Below are 17,544 nucleotides of genomic sequence, written 5' to 3'. Positions count from 1 at the left end.
TTAGTTCTTGTAGGAGAGTTTACCAGGAGTAATATATGGCCAGAAGAAACTAGAGCTAAAAGACAGGTTTTTCTTATAAAGCCTTTGCATTATGAAAAAGGTTGTTTTCAATCTGAAAACTCAGATTTATAAACACTTAATTCATCAGTTCTCCGTGCCTTTCATTTGAAATAAACAGCCAGCAATATTATTTTAAAATAAAGCAGAAGGTGTAACAAAAATGAAGTAATGTTTTGAGAAATATGTGATTGATGATTAAAAAACAGAGAGAGAAGGGGTGGGGGGGTGTCAGTTCAGCATTCATTAGTCAGGCAAAACTTCTATTTGAGCGTGCATTAAGTCAGGAAGACCAGACAGTGTGTCTGGAAAATTATTCTTTCTTTGAGAAGTAGCGTCTCAAAAATATTCCCTTGTTTCTTAAATCTGAAGGCATCCTTTGACTGACTTAGTTATTTTATATCTATTGATGCTAGAGAAAACAAAAGAAACTTTAAAACCTGGAAACATAAACATCATTGAATCACCCGCTTTAAAAAAAAAAGGGGTGGTGAGGGAGAGAGAAAAAGAAAAGAAAGAAATCACAGTGGATGTTTTCCAGGAGGGAACATGCTACGCTGTGTAAAGGGGGCTAGTGTAACAAGAAGTCATCTATTCTTGATTTCTTTAGACAGCTAGAGCTTTGTGCCTTGTCTAGTTTCTACGTTTTAAGAGCTTGTTCTGTGTAGCAGAAATAATACAATAAATGGGTTTAACCACATTTGTCTCAGCTAGACAGTCTGCTTTGTCAAAGATTGCTGGTACAACATAAACAAATTATGTGTTTGTAGTGCTTTTCAATGAAAGCCTATCTAACAGAGCGGAGATTGTGTTTCGGCAGCTGTAGATTTAATCTCCTACCTGTCAGTTAAAGCAGGCATTTCCTGAGCAGATAAGGCCTGGCTGCGGAGGGGGGAGCAGCCACAGCTGGACAAAGGGCCATTGTTATTGCCCCCTAATTCTATGTAGATTTGCCAGTGCGTTTCATCACACCAGCTCTGGGCCTGTTTGGGTTGCGGAGGAGCCAGCCCTTCGCTGCAGGTTCGGCAGGCAGGGAGAATGGGAATTGCAGCACAGCTTTGTGCGATGGACTCCCACTGATTGTCATGAGCAACTGAAGAAAATATCCCAACTTTGAAAGCAGCGTCACTCTAACGTGAGTGTGATCATAGGATTCGTGGCAAGGATCTATTCGCAAGCTGCAAGCGCACTTTAAATAACACTGGAGCACTGACGAGTCAGGGAAAGGCAGAGAATGGGAAGACTGGCGTTCCTTTTTGAATATCAGGATCCTCTGCAGAAAAGGCAGCACAGCAGTGTGGATTTATGTCTGAAGTATAGCTGTTGCTGGAATTTTAACACCCAAACTTGGATAGGAAATACCTAATGCTCATTTTAAATACGAGTTTCCTGGTTTTCTGCCTTATTTTACCTTTTTAATGATTTTGGTCTTTCACAATGTTTTTGTAGATGGATCATAAATACTGTAGAAAATTGAGGAGCCAATATAACTGATTTGAGCCAGACACAGTTGGTGTGGGAAGGAAGTGGGCTGTGTGTATGTTGCTGGTGGTTTAGAAACTCTCTGTTGCTTACTCTCGAAGCTGCAGTGATTACGGTATACCTAGCGGTGGCAATCCCCCCAGTCATACTGTGCAAACACACCAGTTTCTTGGAGCCTTTTCTGAGTAACGATGGTCAGATTGTGTCAAAATCTGAGGAATCCTAGGAAGAGATGGAACAAATCAATGTTTGCATGCAGTCAGTATTCTGATTTGACTTTCCTCTCTAGACACAGGAGTTTTCTGTGTTAAACTAGTTCTCCACATAATTGTCTTTGATAACCCTTTGTGTTTTGATCTAGACACTCCATAAATCTCATGTGAATTCTAGAAGTTATCTAGGTTACTGTTCTGCATTAAATCTCTTCCAAAAACATACAGAAGCAAGAATTTTCTCACTAGATGTGAATTCCTCCCTTACCCTAGTCTCTTTAATATTATCCATTTAGGCTTGAGGAAAAATGTCAGCACTTGTCTCTATAATAAAGGAGAGTAAATTCACAGAGGAATGAATAGAGGAAGAAATCACCCATAGGACTGGGTGGGATGGGAAAGGTGTCTCCTTTTCGCACCTGTGACTCACCTCCACCCTTGGATCTGCCAGTATACAAGTGTTTGAGGGCTAAACTGTGTAGCAGTGGCGTATACCTGCTCAAACGCTGCCTCATTCTGATTTTTCAACAGAACATGTCCCTCATTAGCCACAGCTCTGCACTTTGGGTAGCTCTTTCTTCAGTCGCGTGGTAAGGTGTAAAGGCTACAAGCAGCAGATTACAATGGAATTGGTTTATATCCACCATGCATTGTCACTTTGGTGACGGGAAAAGAAATCAAGGCCTCTTTGAGCATCCTCCTGTGTAAACTGTAGATCTAATACTGTCCTCTGAACGGGTCTTTGAGCTTGAATTAATTAATAATTGTAAAGTATTCAAGATCTCTAAGTGTTTCTATAGTTACAATACAATCTAGTTACAAATATTGGAATATCAGTGAAAACATAGAAAGCTTTAAAAACAATATGCTGATCAGGAAGCAATTCTTCCCACAGCGACGTAAATGGCAGAACTCCTGTTAGCGTCAGTAATCCCTGGGTTTCAGATCTGTTCTGTGCTTGTTTCACATAATAGAAAAACCCCAACCTGCTCTTTTGTTGTACCTTTTTTACCTCTGTAGGGCAGAAGGAGTTTTGATCAGAGGCATTGAAAGATGTTTCTGTTTTCATTCCCACTTCTGCTGGAGCTATTCTTTGAAGTGAAAGACAATCCTTCCTTTAGCAATCATCAGTGCTGTGGCGTTAGATGATTTTTTATACTGTATATTGCAAGCCTTCTACTGAGGGAATTAGTTTCATGTTAATAACTAGTGATGGCTACTATTCAAAAAAAAGAAGTCTGTCTTGAAAGGATGCGGGGGGGAAAACTCTGCTTGAAAGCACCAATATGAAATGCAAATTTTTACAGCATCTCTTGCTCTAAATTTTTCCATCAACAGGAAATTTCAATGTACTCCAAAAATCTTGCACATTTTGAAATCACCATAAAAACATAAGCTAATAAGGAATTTCTGACATAATTTATATTTAGATTTGAGCTCAAGTAATGGAGCTTCTGTATATAAAATATCAACAAGTATCATTAGGCTGCAATATTTTTCTTATTTTGGCATGAATAAGACAAGGTGCAAATGAGAAACATACATCTTCACTAGTCTTTGGAAATATCTGAAATAATTGACTTGCTCAGTCTTCTGTGATGGCTTGGTGACCACTAACTGTGACAATTTGCATAATAGTCAACTCTCCACTTCTGTAGAGATAACTGTTTGTATCTGATTAAAATTAGGACTGTTTTAGTTCTCTTGACTTTTCCAGAAGTTGCAGAAATAGAGATTTGCTGTTATGCTTTAACCAAACAAATGCACACATGGGGATAACAATATGCTGAGTTTATGCAGATTTTACAACACAAATCTGAATAAAATACCCACTAATAGACCCTTAAGGAGTAATAAACACACATGAATTTTCCTTAGTTGCACTTTAAAGTGATTTTAACATACTACTAGACCTTAACAATAATATTTAATTGACAAGATTATGCATTTGTATGGATTGAAAAGGTGGTAGATCTCTAATTCCAAATGAACTATAAATTCATTTTTGCATAACATGTTTTATTTATTTCTCTATAGCAGAGATGTTCTCCATCCCTCCTAGTGAGAGTTTCTTAAAATACAGACAATTTAAATAGATTTAATTACCATTTATCATACTCTTAACTTCATGAGATCATCTTTAGTTGAATTCTGTATTTCCAGGTAGTCAAGGAGCTAAATAAAACAGGGCAATATAATGAGAAGCTAATAGAAATGAAATGAGAGCTAGTGTTTAAAACTATTCTGTTTTCAGTGTGGTTGGTAGTATTTTTTTGTTGCTCCCTTCCTTATTTCCCAGGTAAATGGAATTTAAGTTTAGTTCATTTAAAGTTTCAAAGTAGTGAGGAAGAAATAATAAAAAATAAGGATGCTCTGTTTCGCTCTATGACCATAGCTGCAATTTTCACATTAATGTTGTGGCAACTGCAGTAGACTTAAATCTCCAAATCATGTTGGACAAATGGAAAAAACAATAGGGGAAAAGAAAGAAAATAGCAGTTACAATCCATTTACAAATTCAGTAGTGGGCTACATATTTTTCATAGTATTTCCCATATGAAATGTTCTCACTTTGCAAGCCTATGGTATCTTTTTTACAGTTTATTTGCCAACACTTCCCCTGGGATCTCATTGGCAGACATTTTCTTTGTGGCTCATGTACTTTCACTGAGAGGAAATATTTTTCAATTAGACTGTAGATAATTAGATGGCAGATAAATTAGCACATAATATACCTCCCTATATAGACATAGCTCTAGTGATTCTATACTGCTAACAGGAGCAGAAAGTAGCCTCTGAATAATTTTCAGTGTGGGAGCTACGTCAACGCAATTTTTGGTGTCTTAGCTACGATGCAGTGCCTGCGTGATTGCTTTGTGTCTGTTGGAGCCCACCTTTCTTCAACTGCCGTTCCTCCTCACGCAGTCACAGTTGCTTCACTGGGATTATTTATGCTAGAGGGGATTTCTCACTTAAGCGTTTGGGTCCACTCTCACATATTATCTTTACATTAGAGAATGCTAGGCATTGATGGCGCATTAATTCAAAGCCTTGAGAGTTCCTCGGTTACATTTCTGAGCTCAGAACAAAAGGCCCAGCCACCACTGACGCACAAAGTAGCCAGATCCTTTATAACTGAACTAGTCAGTTAACCCAGCCTTACAGCCGCTTTGCTTCGTCAGAACAGCACAAATAAAACAGCCAGACCATTCAGTTATAACCAAAGAGACCTTTTTATTTTTTCAGTGCAATTCTTCTCTAGTTTTTCGAAATAGATCACTTTTGGGACCAGAAAAGGGCTCAGTCATGGCACGAGTTCATTGGCAGAGCTGGGGAGGAGATTTGGGCCCAAACCTGCAAAAATCTTAACACATAGCTGCTTTTAAGCATTTAAGTGATCCCACTGACTTTCATATATACGAGTTTTCATAGAAGTCCCTACTTCTACCATGCAACATGGTGTTTACTTTCTTGCAGAGTCACCAAAATGACCTAATCAAAATAATATTCAAATTAACAAAACTATGAAAAGTTTAAACCTGGCTGTCAATATAGGTTCTCACAGAGGCTACCACATCACAAGGACAAAAGGTGCTGTGCAACCTATACTAACAAAAACCAAAGTCAGTTCAGTAAATTCCAAGGTGGGTTTCTCAGTTCACATGCGTTGGAGTAGTCTGTTAGGTTCAATACAGATCTCAAGATTTCTACTAGTGGAGGACAGGGTCCAGAGACTTATTGGTGGAAGACGTGGGACGTGATGGTGTTAAATAGTGATGTTGGATTATTCTAGGCAATTAGAGCATGTTTAGCTCTATCACACTGTTTTATACTAGTGCTGGTTTTAATAAAAAAAAAAGCTTTAAGGAAGGGATAAAATATTATAAAGATTGTGCTTACTATCTCGCAACAGGATGGCACTTAATTCTCCCCTTTACTGAAGTAAACCGTGCAATAGAGGGGCAATTTGTCAAGTTCGATCTTGAAAAGTTTGTGAGGAGTTCAGCCGCCATTATAGGGTGGGATTTACTTCTGCTCTTGAAACCTGTGATCATCACAGCTGAGCAGAAATGTGTGAGCTGCCTTTTTGCTTGCACTGCTGCCATCCTTTTCTCTGAATGCCTTTCCCTCTCTAGCTGCAGTGTTAGTTGCTGTAGAGGCAGCTTTGGTTTTTAAAGACAGAACCCTTCCTATTCCTTAGTCTCCCTAAATGTGCTGTGTTCCTTATCCAAAAGAGGCAGATCGATTTCATTCAAGGCATGATTTTTGTATGACATACCACCTTGGCTTCCATTTTCCAGGCACAACACCAATCATCAATGACTTTTTAACAAGGAGAATTGTCCAGCCAACTTCTGAGATTAGCATTCACATGACTGTGGGACAAAGCACTGCAGTTTTGCCCAGTTTATCAAACGGGCCACCAGCTTTTATTATTTCAGGGAGAATTAAATTGGAAGTTGCTTCTTGAACTAATCAGGGTTGATTTGCTCTAAAGTTGCTTCCTGACTTAGATCTCAGGCAAGGAAGTGCTGTAATCAGTTCCCAAGGGCCGACAGAGTTGTGATGGGATATTAAAGGAATGGTACGCTACCTTTTAAGAGTTCCCTAATCTTGGTGGCTTCTCATGTTTAACACGGTTAAACCTGAACTTGCTGGCTAGAAACAGAGATTCATTTTATGAAATAGCTTTATATAAGAGAAGATTTTACTCGAGGTTGCAGAACTGAATTTTGGAAAGAATATACTCAGGTTTCCTCCAGGGTTTGTACAGTTCAGTTAAAGATATAGCCTGGCAGGATTGTTCAAAACCAAACATTTACTACCCGTCACAAAAAAAAAAAAAAAAAAAATCTTCATGAAAGAGAAAATGAGTCCCCCTGAGTGTCACTGTTTGCATATTGGCCCATAGTACGGGCTCTGCCAAGTTACTCTCTGACTGACTGCTGCAGATGCTCTTTCTCAAGTATTCTGAGTGAGATCTTTAGCGCAAGTCTTCGGGGACAAACAATAGCACCTGTTCCTCACAAGACAGCAGCCCAGTTAGTCCATTCATGTATCTTTAATGAAGCTCCGGGGCAGATGGCAAAAAATGGCATCATCAACAACTTAGCATAGAGGAGACAAAAGGGGAAAGCGCCAATCCAACAATACGCTATTTTTACGAATGGGAAGAGACAGAGTTGGAGTGTTCCTCGGGCATCTGCTACAGTCTTGGTTTTCAGAAAGACCTGAGGAACATCTCAGCAATTAAAATTTCTGGGCATGTAGCTGATTTTATGAAGTACAACAATCAACCCCTTCTCCCAATTTCACCCCCTCAGTAAAATCATTAATATTAATAATAATAATATTAATATTACTAACAACAACAATACCACCACCATCACCCCCCTCAGGAAAAAATTGTCAAAAATTAAGGTCTCCACTGGTTTTTTGGCATTCATTTTACATCTTTAATAATTGAATGATCAGTGATACTTGTACATTCTCTTCCTTTTTAAAGCTTATTTGTGCTTTTCAGTTGACCTGTGCTGAACATCGACACCTATGTATATAATAATTCTGGGTGAAACAAACATTTACCTAGGAATAGTATTTAACACGTGTAAGAGGAAGACCCAGGGGAGGGAATGATTGCCATTCAGTATGGGCTTTTTTCAGTCTGTATAACTCTCTTAAGTGTAAACTCAAACTTACACTTTAAATGTAAGCCACCTTTAGCCAAAGTTACATTGATTTATATGGGCTGAGGACCTGAGCTAGGGTTCAGAGCAGTATTTCAAGGAAGACTAACAGGTAGCCAGAACATGCAATGGTAATTCTCCACACTTACAGAATTGTTTTTATTTGAGAGTTTAAAACAAAATCTTTTTGGATATGGTGGAGTGGATCCAACTCTATAGGATCACCTTGGGAAGAGGCTTATGAAATAACCATTGCAGGATTTGCCCCTAATTATGTGTTTCAAATGATTTTTATGACACTACGGTGTGAAGTATTGCTATGGGTATGTATGCAGCATCACTCTAACCACAGTACTCACTCTGATCTCTTCTATCTTGTGAGATTGTGTTGGCGTCTTGTACCTTTGCAACCCCATGGAAATGCTTTCTGTGTGTGGCAATTGAAAGGGATATTTCTTAAGCATTGGGTCCATTTGATTAGACTGTAGTTGGGAACTACTGAAAATGAATGTAGACTGTATTGTGTTGAATTTCTTCCAGTATATCCTATAGTTGTTTCTATTGGGGAAAGCCTGTGGTTTTCATTTGCTGTACGCCTGTAGAGCCAGTGTAAAGGAACACCACACAGCAAAAGTAGCACCATTTTATCAGAGGTAAATGCCTGTGCCGGGCACATGGGGATCAACTCCAATCTAACCAAGTTTAACTCATATACTAAAACGCACTGCCAGGCTTACCTCAGCTAAAATGAGAGAAATAGCTGCTCAAAGCTAGTTTCTTTCACGCCCCAGTGCCATAGCAGTAATTGCACAAAGACCTTTTTATTATAAGTTGATTTTCCTGAGAAATGGATTAAAAAAAAATACTGTAAAGTGTTTATTTTTTGCTTGACCTTTATTAACCTACATCTTAGGGCTTTCCCAAGAGAAGAGTTGTTGGTAAATTAACCCTCATAGACACACACAGTAGCATTTCTGTACTGCATCAACGGTTGTGAAAGTAACGGGGATATGACAAGAAAATTTGGCACTGTTTAAACAATGTCATAGGTCAACATATGGGACTTGACCAAAAAAGTTTTTTAGGAATTAAATGAAAAAGAAATTGCTTGAAGTGTACTTTAACTTTTTAATAGTATTTAATGCCACCGATTTATGGAAGGATGAGGGCAAAATTTTTTTTCTGCCTAAACCCCGATTTCTTCCTACATTTACTAGCTTTGATGTGTAAACCTTTATATATTTGCTTAACTACTAATCAGAAAAATCATAGTCAAACCGTTGGGTACTTCTGGGGTTAAGGAAGGGTGGGTAAAAACTCTTTGTGATCCTAGCCACTGTCTCTGAAACAGATGTAGCATAAATTAAGGAACTAGGAAATTAACATGTGGATTTAACAGATGTGATTCTATCCCATCTCCTGTTTTCTATATGTTGCATACAAATGCTGGTATACGGTGAAGAATTTTTTGCTTTTGCATGTTTGTGCTTTTTGATACATTTATTAAGGTCAAATTAAATTTGATATAGTAAGTTTTATTCTGAAATGGTCTCTGAATACAGCTCCATAATTACCGAGCTACCTGATAGTGCATAAAGCTATAAAACTGCTTAGACAGACAAGCAATTTATATGTTATAGTGAGGTGTGTATGGCAAAGGATGTTAGTTTAATTGGGAGCCAAGATGTTGGAGCCTTAAATCTTAAGAGCTGGGGTGTTGACTCGAAGACTATATGTAATACCATGGTGAGATTTTGAAATAGCGTACCTGAGTTGTTGGTATATATAGGAACAATACAATGTTGTAAGATCTCAGAATTCAGTTTACCCTAAGGATACCAAAATTTGAACATCGAAGTAGCTACTGTAGTGTTAGGTTACTTCTAAAATGCTTGTCACTCTGCTGTCTGTGACCAAAGATGAGAAAACTTGGGAAAAAATAATAGAAATATGGACCACTGTTCTTTTTAAAGAACCTACAGTATATTAGAAAGGTTTTGTAGCTTTTTACCTTGTGCCAGGACAGGGAATATTAGTTAAAAAAAAAAAAAATAGAGAACCAGGAAGAAGTAGGAAACAGTGCAGTTCGCTGAGACTGTTACACCTTTAACACTGAGGGAAAACAATGTTAGTGAGGGCTTTGATGTGATAATGTGAAATTGGCAAGGATTGCATTAAGAGGAAGGTTCCGTGGGACTGTGTGAACACAAGAACACTATCAGTACTGGAGAAATACCTGTCAAGACAAATTTGTGCTATTTCTGATCAGAGGCTCTCTTCTGTTTAGCAGGTTCAGGGTCACATGCCTCCGCTCATGATCCCAATTTTTCCACACGACCAGCGGACGCTGGCAGCGGCTGCTGCAGCCCAGCAGGGATTCCTCTTCCCCCCGGGAATAACTTACAAGCCAGGTAAGCTGACAGGGATGTGAAGCTATTTAACATTTTAAGATATTAACTGTAGCTTCTTGTGTGATCTGTCTCATATAGATGGTGTTACGCAACAGGCGTAGCTAGTTGGAAATCATGGAGTTTTGCAACTCCACTTGAAAAAAACCTTCTGGTTTGAAGGAGGTGGATGGAATATTGGTTATTGAACATCACAATTTTTTTAACCTTTATTTCCCACAAAATCATTTGCTCTAAATATATTGGCCCACTCACCTAGTAATTTGCATCTGGTCTCCCCTGTGTCATTATACAAAAGCTACATATCTTTAATTAATTCTGTTATCTTCAGTATACTTGTATTTTGTGTCAAAATTCTTACCCTTAATTAGTGATAAAAGTCAGAGGAAGTATAATTTAATTAGCAGGCTTCAAATGGGCAACTTTTTGTTTGATTTCAATCTGAATAATAAAAGGTTTCAGTAGTTCAATCCTAGTCATCGTGCAGACTTGTAACAGGTCCCATAACCTTGCAGTGAAATATGTTTTGAGATGATTTAGCAAATGTTATGATTTCTTTCTTTTTTCCTCCGAGTTTACAGGACTCCTGGGGAATTCAATTAGGGATATAATGGTTTGAAGCTACTTTCAGAGCCTCCTTGTAAACAGGGCTTTAAATGTTTAAAGACACGTTGCCAAAGGAATTCAATGTAGGAAGATAGTTAAGTAAATAAGTCAACCTTATTTTCATTTGTACATTCTTTGCAAGTGACCTCAGTCCAGAAGCAGCAACCTTATTTTGCTTATTAATAGTATTCCCTGTCAAGCTGCCTTTAGCATATTAACCTGATAACTAGTAACTACAAAACATAAATATCTGTTTCTTTTTTTGACATTAAATATGAAATGTACAAAGTAAAGCATGGATCCGGCTCCCACTGATGTTAGTGGTGTTTTTACTGTTGACTGCAGCAGGAGCAGGGTCAAATCCCAAGTAAAGCCTCATAACAGATGATGTAAACAGCATACTAATTAAAAGCCAGGTTGAACCTAAAATCTTTTCTAGCGAGTTTACTTAATATTAGATGAAGTGAGGCCAAGCAGGATTTCAGCAAGCATTTCCGTTTGTCCCACTCCCTTCTGTCTTTTCAGTCTAGAGACATTCCTCTTTAAACAGAGAATCTTTGTCCAGTTATTATCTTACTTGCAGGTTTAGAAGTCCCAAAGTTCTTTTCCAATTTGACAAACTGGCATGCTGTATGCAGGAACCAGTTAATGGAGCTCTGAAAGGCAGCTGGCTTTAGATGGCACAGGATGATGGTTATTCAAACACATCTCCACCTCACAACAGTTGGGGACCAAAGTGAAGAATGTTTTTGTCTCCAAAGACAGGAGAGTTGCCAGTTGTAGAAATTGTCTCTGACACCCTGGCCAATACCTTTCTTCTCACAGACAAGCGAAAGCATGTGATTTAGTATCCTGGCTTTTTCCATTTTAATCTGAGATGTTTTCTGAATACTGACTATTAATGATCAAGCTGTTGGTTGTGCTTCCCTCTGAAAGGTGATACATCAAATCACATCGTGTTGATTTGGCTCTGTAGGCTACATGGTACAATAATGACTCAGGAAGAAGAGTACCAGCGTGATTTCCTGCACGAGAACAGACTTCTGCACTTACTCTAAAGTGTTCCTTACAGTACCTAGCCTAACAGTTTATTGAGCTTATACTGCTTTACCTGTGATCCTATTTACCTCACAGCAACTTTAGGGCATCTTTTACTTGCCGGAATGCAGAAAGAGAGATCTATAACAAATGTGAAAAGAATGAAGTGCAGGCAGAAATCAAGGCCTAGATATCTCAGAATTCAGCTCAGCTGTTTGCTAGTATGTTAGTGGTTTATAACCAGCTGATGCTAGTAAAGACCAGAAGACACAGTGGTCTGATTATACCTAGTGGCTTGCAAGAAATGAGAATATTTATATTTTTAATGTATTTATTAAATTCTACAGCATGTGTGGCAAAGGTAGCTGGGCAGGTTAGTAGTTTCTGTTGGAGAGACATCATGATAAAAAAACCCACCGTAACTACACTTGGTATTGATTAATTCCTATTTTTGGGACTCTCGGCACAGTAGTTAAGGAATTAATGAAACTGGCGATTAAGCTACACTCTTTCTTAGAGAGGGTTCTTCAAAGTCATTTCTGAAGAATATTTATGAACTTGACTGCTACTACCTGTACTTTTCTACTTTTGTGAGAAATGAAACTGTCATCTCTAGAACTGTCAGTTTAGACTCGCTCATACTTCTGAGAAAGATAAGAGATGGATTAACCCTTCAGATACTTACCATTTTCTTTTTGGTTGCCTGTTTACTTTCTATTTAATTTTACTCTAGTTTGATGGAGGCAAGACTGAGTTTTGACAATGCCAGTTTTCCTTGACATTCAGAAAATACAGTGAGAGGGATTTCAATAATAGGGGCTGTGGGAACTGAGTACTTTTGAAACTGACTGTGTCATTTAGGGAATGTCAAATATTGTGTGCACGCAGTCGCTTACTTTGCTTTGCCCACAGAATGGGCTAGATATCAGCCAGCTCTGACTTGGAAGCGGTGTATCAGTGTTAGTGTGACAGTGCAGCCAAGATGAGAAGTCCTGCCTTGGTGCACAAGTAGGGGTATGATTATGTGCACATGTCCATGCAGATATATCTTCATGGGCTAAGTGGGAACCAATTTCATGGCTGTTTAGTTCAATGCCAAGATGGCAGTTACCAAGGACTGTTGCAAATCTGCGCTTAAACTCCATGCCTTGAAGTAGAAAAGTGGTATTCCTGTAACAAACTACACTAGGTCATGCCCTTGATGGAAAGACCTCTAGAAGAGAGGAGAGTTTAGTAGGTTCTGAGACCCTTCCAGTATATGCCTTAGCTGCTCCTGAACTCCTGAGCTCAGAAAGTCGTTATGAATAGAAAACTCAAGGAATTGCTGATATACAGCTATGATTCGTATTAAAGCCTGACAGGACAGAGTTCCCTACTGACTGGCAGGATCTATAGTGTGAGGTGGCTGTAGCCCTCCCCGCCATATTTTGGAGCTCTAGGAGGTGAAACAGGTCAAAGTTAGCAAGTGCTGATGACAAGTAATAATTACATTAGGAAAAAAATCCCCGAAGTCCCATGCTTCCTTATGTATCTCAAAGTCATGTAATATAATTTTCCGGCATGGTAAGTACTAATTGAGAAATCAGAGCTGCATAGACCACCTAATTAATTTTTTATACATATTTCAGTATTTATACTGTATACTGGATTAATTAAAACTTTAGGGCGCTGTGCATCTCAAATGACTGTTGTGACTATTGACCTGCAGGCGCTTGACAAGCCTCGTAGAGTACCTGGTTGTGGGGGTTGCCACTTATTCCAGGGGGAAGCTGAGAGTGGCAGCTGTTAGGAAGCTAATACTTGCCCAGAGATGCTACACAGTTCATATAATTATTTTGCATTCCAAGTACAGCAAAGCAACTGCACTGGCTTTCTGACTGTGACCACTATACTTACTACTTGGAACTGGTGGGTAACATAAGTACCATTATACCTCCCCTCCCAGTGCAAATTTCCCTTCACTTAACCAACCACATGCATCCAGGAAAAGTTAGTGGGCTAGAGTATCCTTGAATATGATTAGTGTGTCCCCATTAGTGCCCTGGGTCAAGAGGAGAAGACAGTGAGTGGAATAAGGAGGAAGACAGTTCCCTCCTCCATCTTTCAATGTCTAAAGTATTTCTTCCTTCAAGTTTTGTGGCTAAGAGGGAATGGGGAAGCAGGATGACAATGGAGTAAAGACACAGAGTAATGCTGGGCAGGAGCCAGACTACTCTTTGAACAGAGCTCAAAGAGAGCTATGGTTTGCTCTAAGGAGAGGGTGGGAGGGCTGCTCTCCATGCTGCCTGTGTAACGGCAGTCCGTGTGACTTGGGAATGAATGCTCACTTTTGCTTGATAGTCTTCTGCAAATATTTTGTATTATATCAGTTCTTTATCAGATGTGGAAAGTATTTCTGAAAAAGATCATTGAAAATAGAGACATTGATGTATGGAGATTGTAAACCTTTATTCAAAAGGGTTTGTAGAGTGATAAGCTGCAGTGTATTTTCAAAGCATTTCTTCATATTTCACACAAAAAGTCTATAAAGACCATGATTAGAATGGCTAAGAAACAACTCCTGTCTGCCTACCTAGGTCATTCTGCTTTCTACACAAAAATAATTTACAAGAGATTTTGCTATGCTGGCAATACAATGAAATGTGGAAATGGAGACTGTTTTCCTAGGCTGGTGGCAAAAATAGTAAGAAATGGAGCCAACATTTTGGCCTGGTTCTGTTCCTACTTCCATTGGGGCAAATCAACAGTAACTCCTTTGAAATCAATGAAAATAAAATTAGGTAAAGCACAACAAACAAAACTGTCAGGCTTATTGTCATCTGGCTGGACCTCAGAACATTCTGATACTGTGAGATATTTGTCATCAAACTAATTAAACTCATTGATTACAGTAGCTAATCCACATAACTAACATCATCTTTGATCTGCTGGGTTTCACTGACATCCATCATTGCAGTTTCCATTTGGAACAGGCCTTTCAGAAGTTTTGCTTAAAGCTGTAAGGTGGTTTAAATTTTACATAGCACAGTACTCTATTTTCAGTAGACTGCTGTTCCTCTTGGCAGGTGAGAACAGAAAGCATACATTAAATCAACTGTGTACTGAGTTGGCCGTGTATCTTTGCATGGCAGAGGTGCTGCATGAGTCTTGTTCTAATGGAAATTCCCCAGGACTGAGTTAGTCTGTCATGTGTTCCCTGTTGGGTTTTACTGGTTGGAACAAGGAATCCGTAACCTCAGGATCTCTTGTAGCAATCCATATGTGCTTCACTCCTAAATGTTGAGGTAAGAGCTGGAAGTTATAGTAGGCAGCTGAATATTTTTCAGCTGGGATTTTCACTGAAGTTCTTTACCCACAGACAGACAATTGTTGTAACAACTGATTCTGCTGTGGCATGAGAATGGCAATAAGGCAGCGTTGTGGCAAGCCCTGCTCAGAACCAAGGCAGAACTGAGGAGATGCTCCATAGTATTGCCTTAGCCAGTTACCTCTATTAACGTCTTCCTTAATCCTGATGCTTCTGCACAAACAAAACGCGTGCCCTGTGTGGGAATACTGCAGGAGTGGGCATCTGTATCCTTGCCATATCCCGACAACACCCTGAGGAGAGGTGCACTTCCCTTGGTCTGTTCATTACGCCTGGGAGGGTAGGGCCCTGGAATGTAAGAGATCTCTTCCATCTCTTCCAACTCCATTTCCTGTTATTCTGTGAGTACACATGGAGAATGTGCAAGTGGAAATTTGAGATCTGTGCGTGAAGAGACAGATTTTAAGTTACAATTCCAAAATGGGGAAACCATCATCAAAACGAAAACTTTGTAAGTCAGATGAGGAGAGTCAGCTTGTGTCTTACAATTGTGTTTTGGGAAAGACGGGTAATAAAGCAATACCTTCCCCCTACCCTGAGTCTCGCAAGAGCCAGACATCCTTCTTTCCTCACTGCTCACACAGCCTTGGTCTGGAAAGTAAGTCCATACATCCTATAAATAAAGTCCACTAAGCTCCATTGCTTCATCTAAGACAAAAAGAAACATTTACATTATTTCTATGTAGAATAGCATAGTACAATTCCTCTCTGCTTTTGTTCATTTGGAAATGTTGCTCAACCTGACAAATGAAACAGAAGTCTGGCATACTTTTCCATGGCTTGTAAACACCAATTTATATATAAACAACAGCAGCCAAATGTAAATAGACAATCAGTGCAGCAAGGAGATTGAAGGGATCAGTTTGCAAAACATGACAGATTTTCTTCTTCCAGCATTCTTCTCACTCCGGTTATCAAAGGCCAGCACGCACCCGTACCTAAAGCAGACCTGTTTGAACATGTTCTGCCGCCTTTTGTACAAATTTAGAAGAATGGATCCTCACGCAAGCATTCCGAATTGAGAAACAAATTTGAAAAAAAAATGCTACAATACATTGACTGATTTCTTGCCAAGACAGCTACTGAGAAGTTTCTTGATCTATTCTTGCACTGAGAAAATGAGAGGGGGAAGTATGTACCTTCTGTAATTAAAAATTAAAACCAGTCCATTCCCTGCATGCTCAGTTTCCTCAAGGGAGAAAAAAGTACCTTTGCTCTGCTTTTACTGCTTGGTGTCAGCAAAGTACTCCAGAGCTGTATTAATTTTTGTTCTCAGCACACTGGTACTGCTAACGTACCAGGACTTAGCCGTAATTGAACATATTAAAATGAGGGGGAGAAGGGACAGTATTACGTTTTAACAACGAATAAATGGCATAACTATAAAATTATTTTTCCCGTAACAAAAGAAAGAACTGTAGCCAGCAGGTGAGCAAGAGAACACTACAGGGTGTGGTAGAGATACTATTAAATTAACTGTGAAGCCAAAATCTCTGTGTGTGTGTGTGTGTGCGCGCGTGCGTGTGTGTGTGTGTATAAAATATCTGGCTATTTCAAACCATAGGAGCATGACAGCTGTGAAAAAGGAGTGCCGCAGGGAATTCTTTTAGAGTTCCATTTTTTTTTTTTAAAATATGTTTGACATGGAAAATGTTTTAGTACAAATAAAGCAACTGGTATTGAACTTAAAAAGTGTATGTGGAGGGGGAGGGAGGAAGAAGAGATTGCTGTGTGGAACAGGAATGAATAATTCATGATATTTAAAGAAAGAATGCCTCCAAAATGTTCTGCAAGGCAGTCCATGCTGATAACTCGGATGGTTATTTTCCCCCCCATTTAAAGCATCATTAATTCAACATCTTTGTGATTTTTTTAAAACCTTGTAAGATATTTCTGAAAGAAACATTATTTAACTTAGATTAAGATCTTATTTATTCAGATAATTTCATATAAATATCAAAGAGATGAGTAGAATTATTTACCCATAAAGGGGACAGCTTTAGTACCTTACGAAAAGCATCTAGGGCTTTTTTGTTGCTTTTTTTTAAGAAAAAAGCCCAACATCATTGCAAACTAAAATCAGCCTCATGGAAGGGGGAAAATAAGAGGAGATATTTTGAACATTACTCCATAGGACACCAGTACAGTATAGTGTTAGTGAATGCATTGTAGCAGAGCTCCATATGCAATCAGAATCCAATTGTTACTGGACTGTGCACAAGCGCATACTGTGCTCAATGGTCTGATGAGGTATTATGGATATGATGCAAAGAGACCTTGTGGATTAGACATGTACAATTTATTAAAAAAGTGAAACAGCTGAACATTTAAACTGAGCTGAATACAATAGCACTTCAGGTGGTAAAAAGGGAGAGTTCTGAGGAATCCAGTGGCTGCAAAGACTTCAGATACTGTTATTTATTTGAGGCGGTTGACAAAAAAAATCTAACTCTTGGAACGTCCTGATTATATTATTTTGGATTTCTGTATTTTCCCTCATTGCTACATTCTGCTTTCAGTGTGGAAAAGTTCATGTAAAAGAGACTGGTTATTGTAAATCTCAAAAATGTACAGAGCAGCAGCCTGTTAAGAATGTAGCCTACAGATAGTACATAACACTGACTTTAAAAATGAAGCTTAAGCCAAAGTGGTATTCCATTAAATCATAGTTCCTGTGTAATTTATTC

The 17,544-nt window shown here is 38.8% G+C and overlaps 1 protein-coding gene across 2 annotated transcripts in view; it reads left to right on the top strand.

Moving 5' to 3' along the window:
- SOX6 (SRY-box transcription factor 6) overlaps nt 1-17,544 on the top strand; it is a 230,858-nt gene that overhangs the window by 124,089 nt on the left and 89,225 nt on the right. For both annotated transcript variants that reach the window (XM_059825788.1, XM_059825787.1), the window contains exon 6: nt 9,729-9,849. In XM_059825788.1, the coding sequence (XP_059681771.1) occupies nt 9,729-9,849 (121 nt within the window). The remainder of the gene's footprint in view (nt 1-9,728; nt 9,850-17,544) is intronic.

This window comes from Gavia stellata, chromosome 17, assembly GCF_030936135.1.
Source record: "Gavia stellata isolate bGavSte3 chromosome 17, bGavSte3.hap2, whole genome shotgun sequence".
NCBI lineage: Eukaryota > Metazoa > Chordata > Aves > Gaviiformes > Gaviidae > Gavia > Gavia stellata.
The sequence above is the reverse complement of the archived record's forward strand: the minus strand, read 5'-3'. Positions and strand labels throughout refer to the sequence as shown.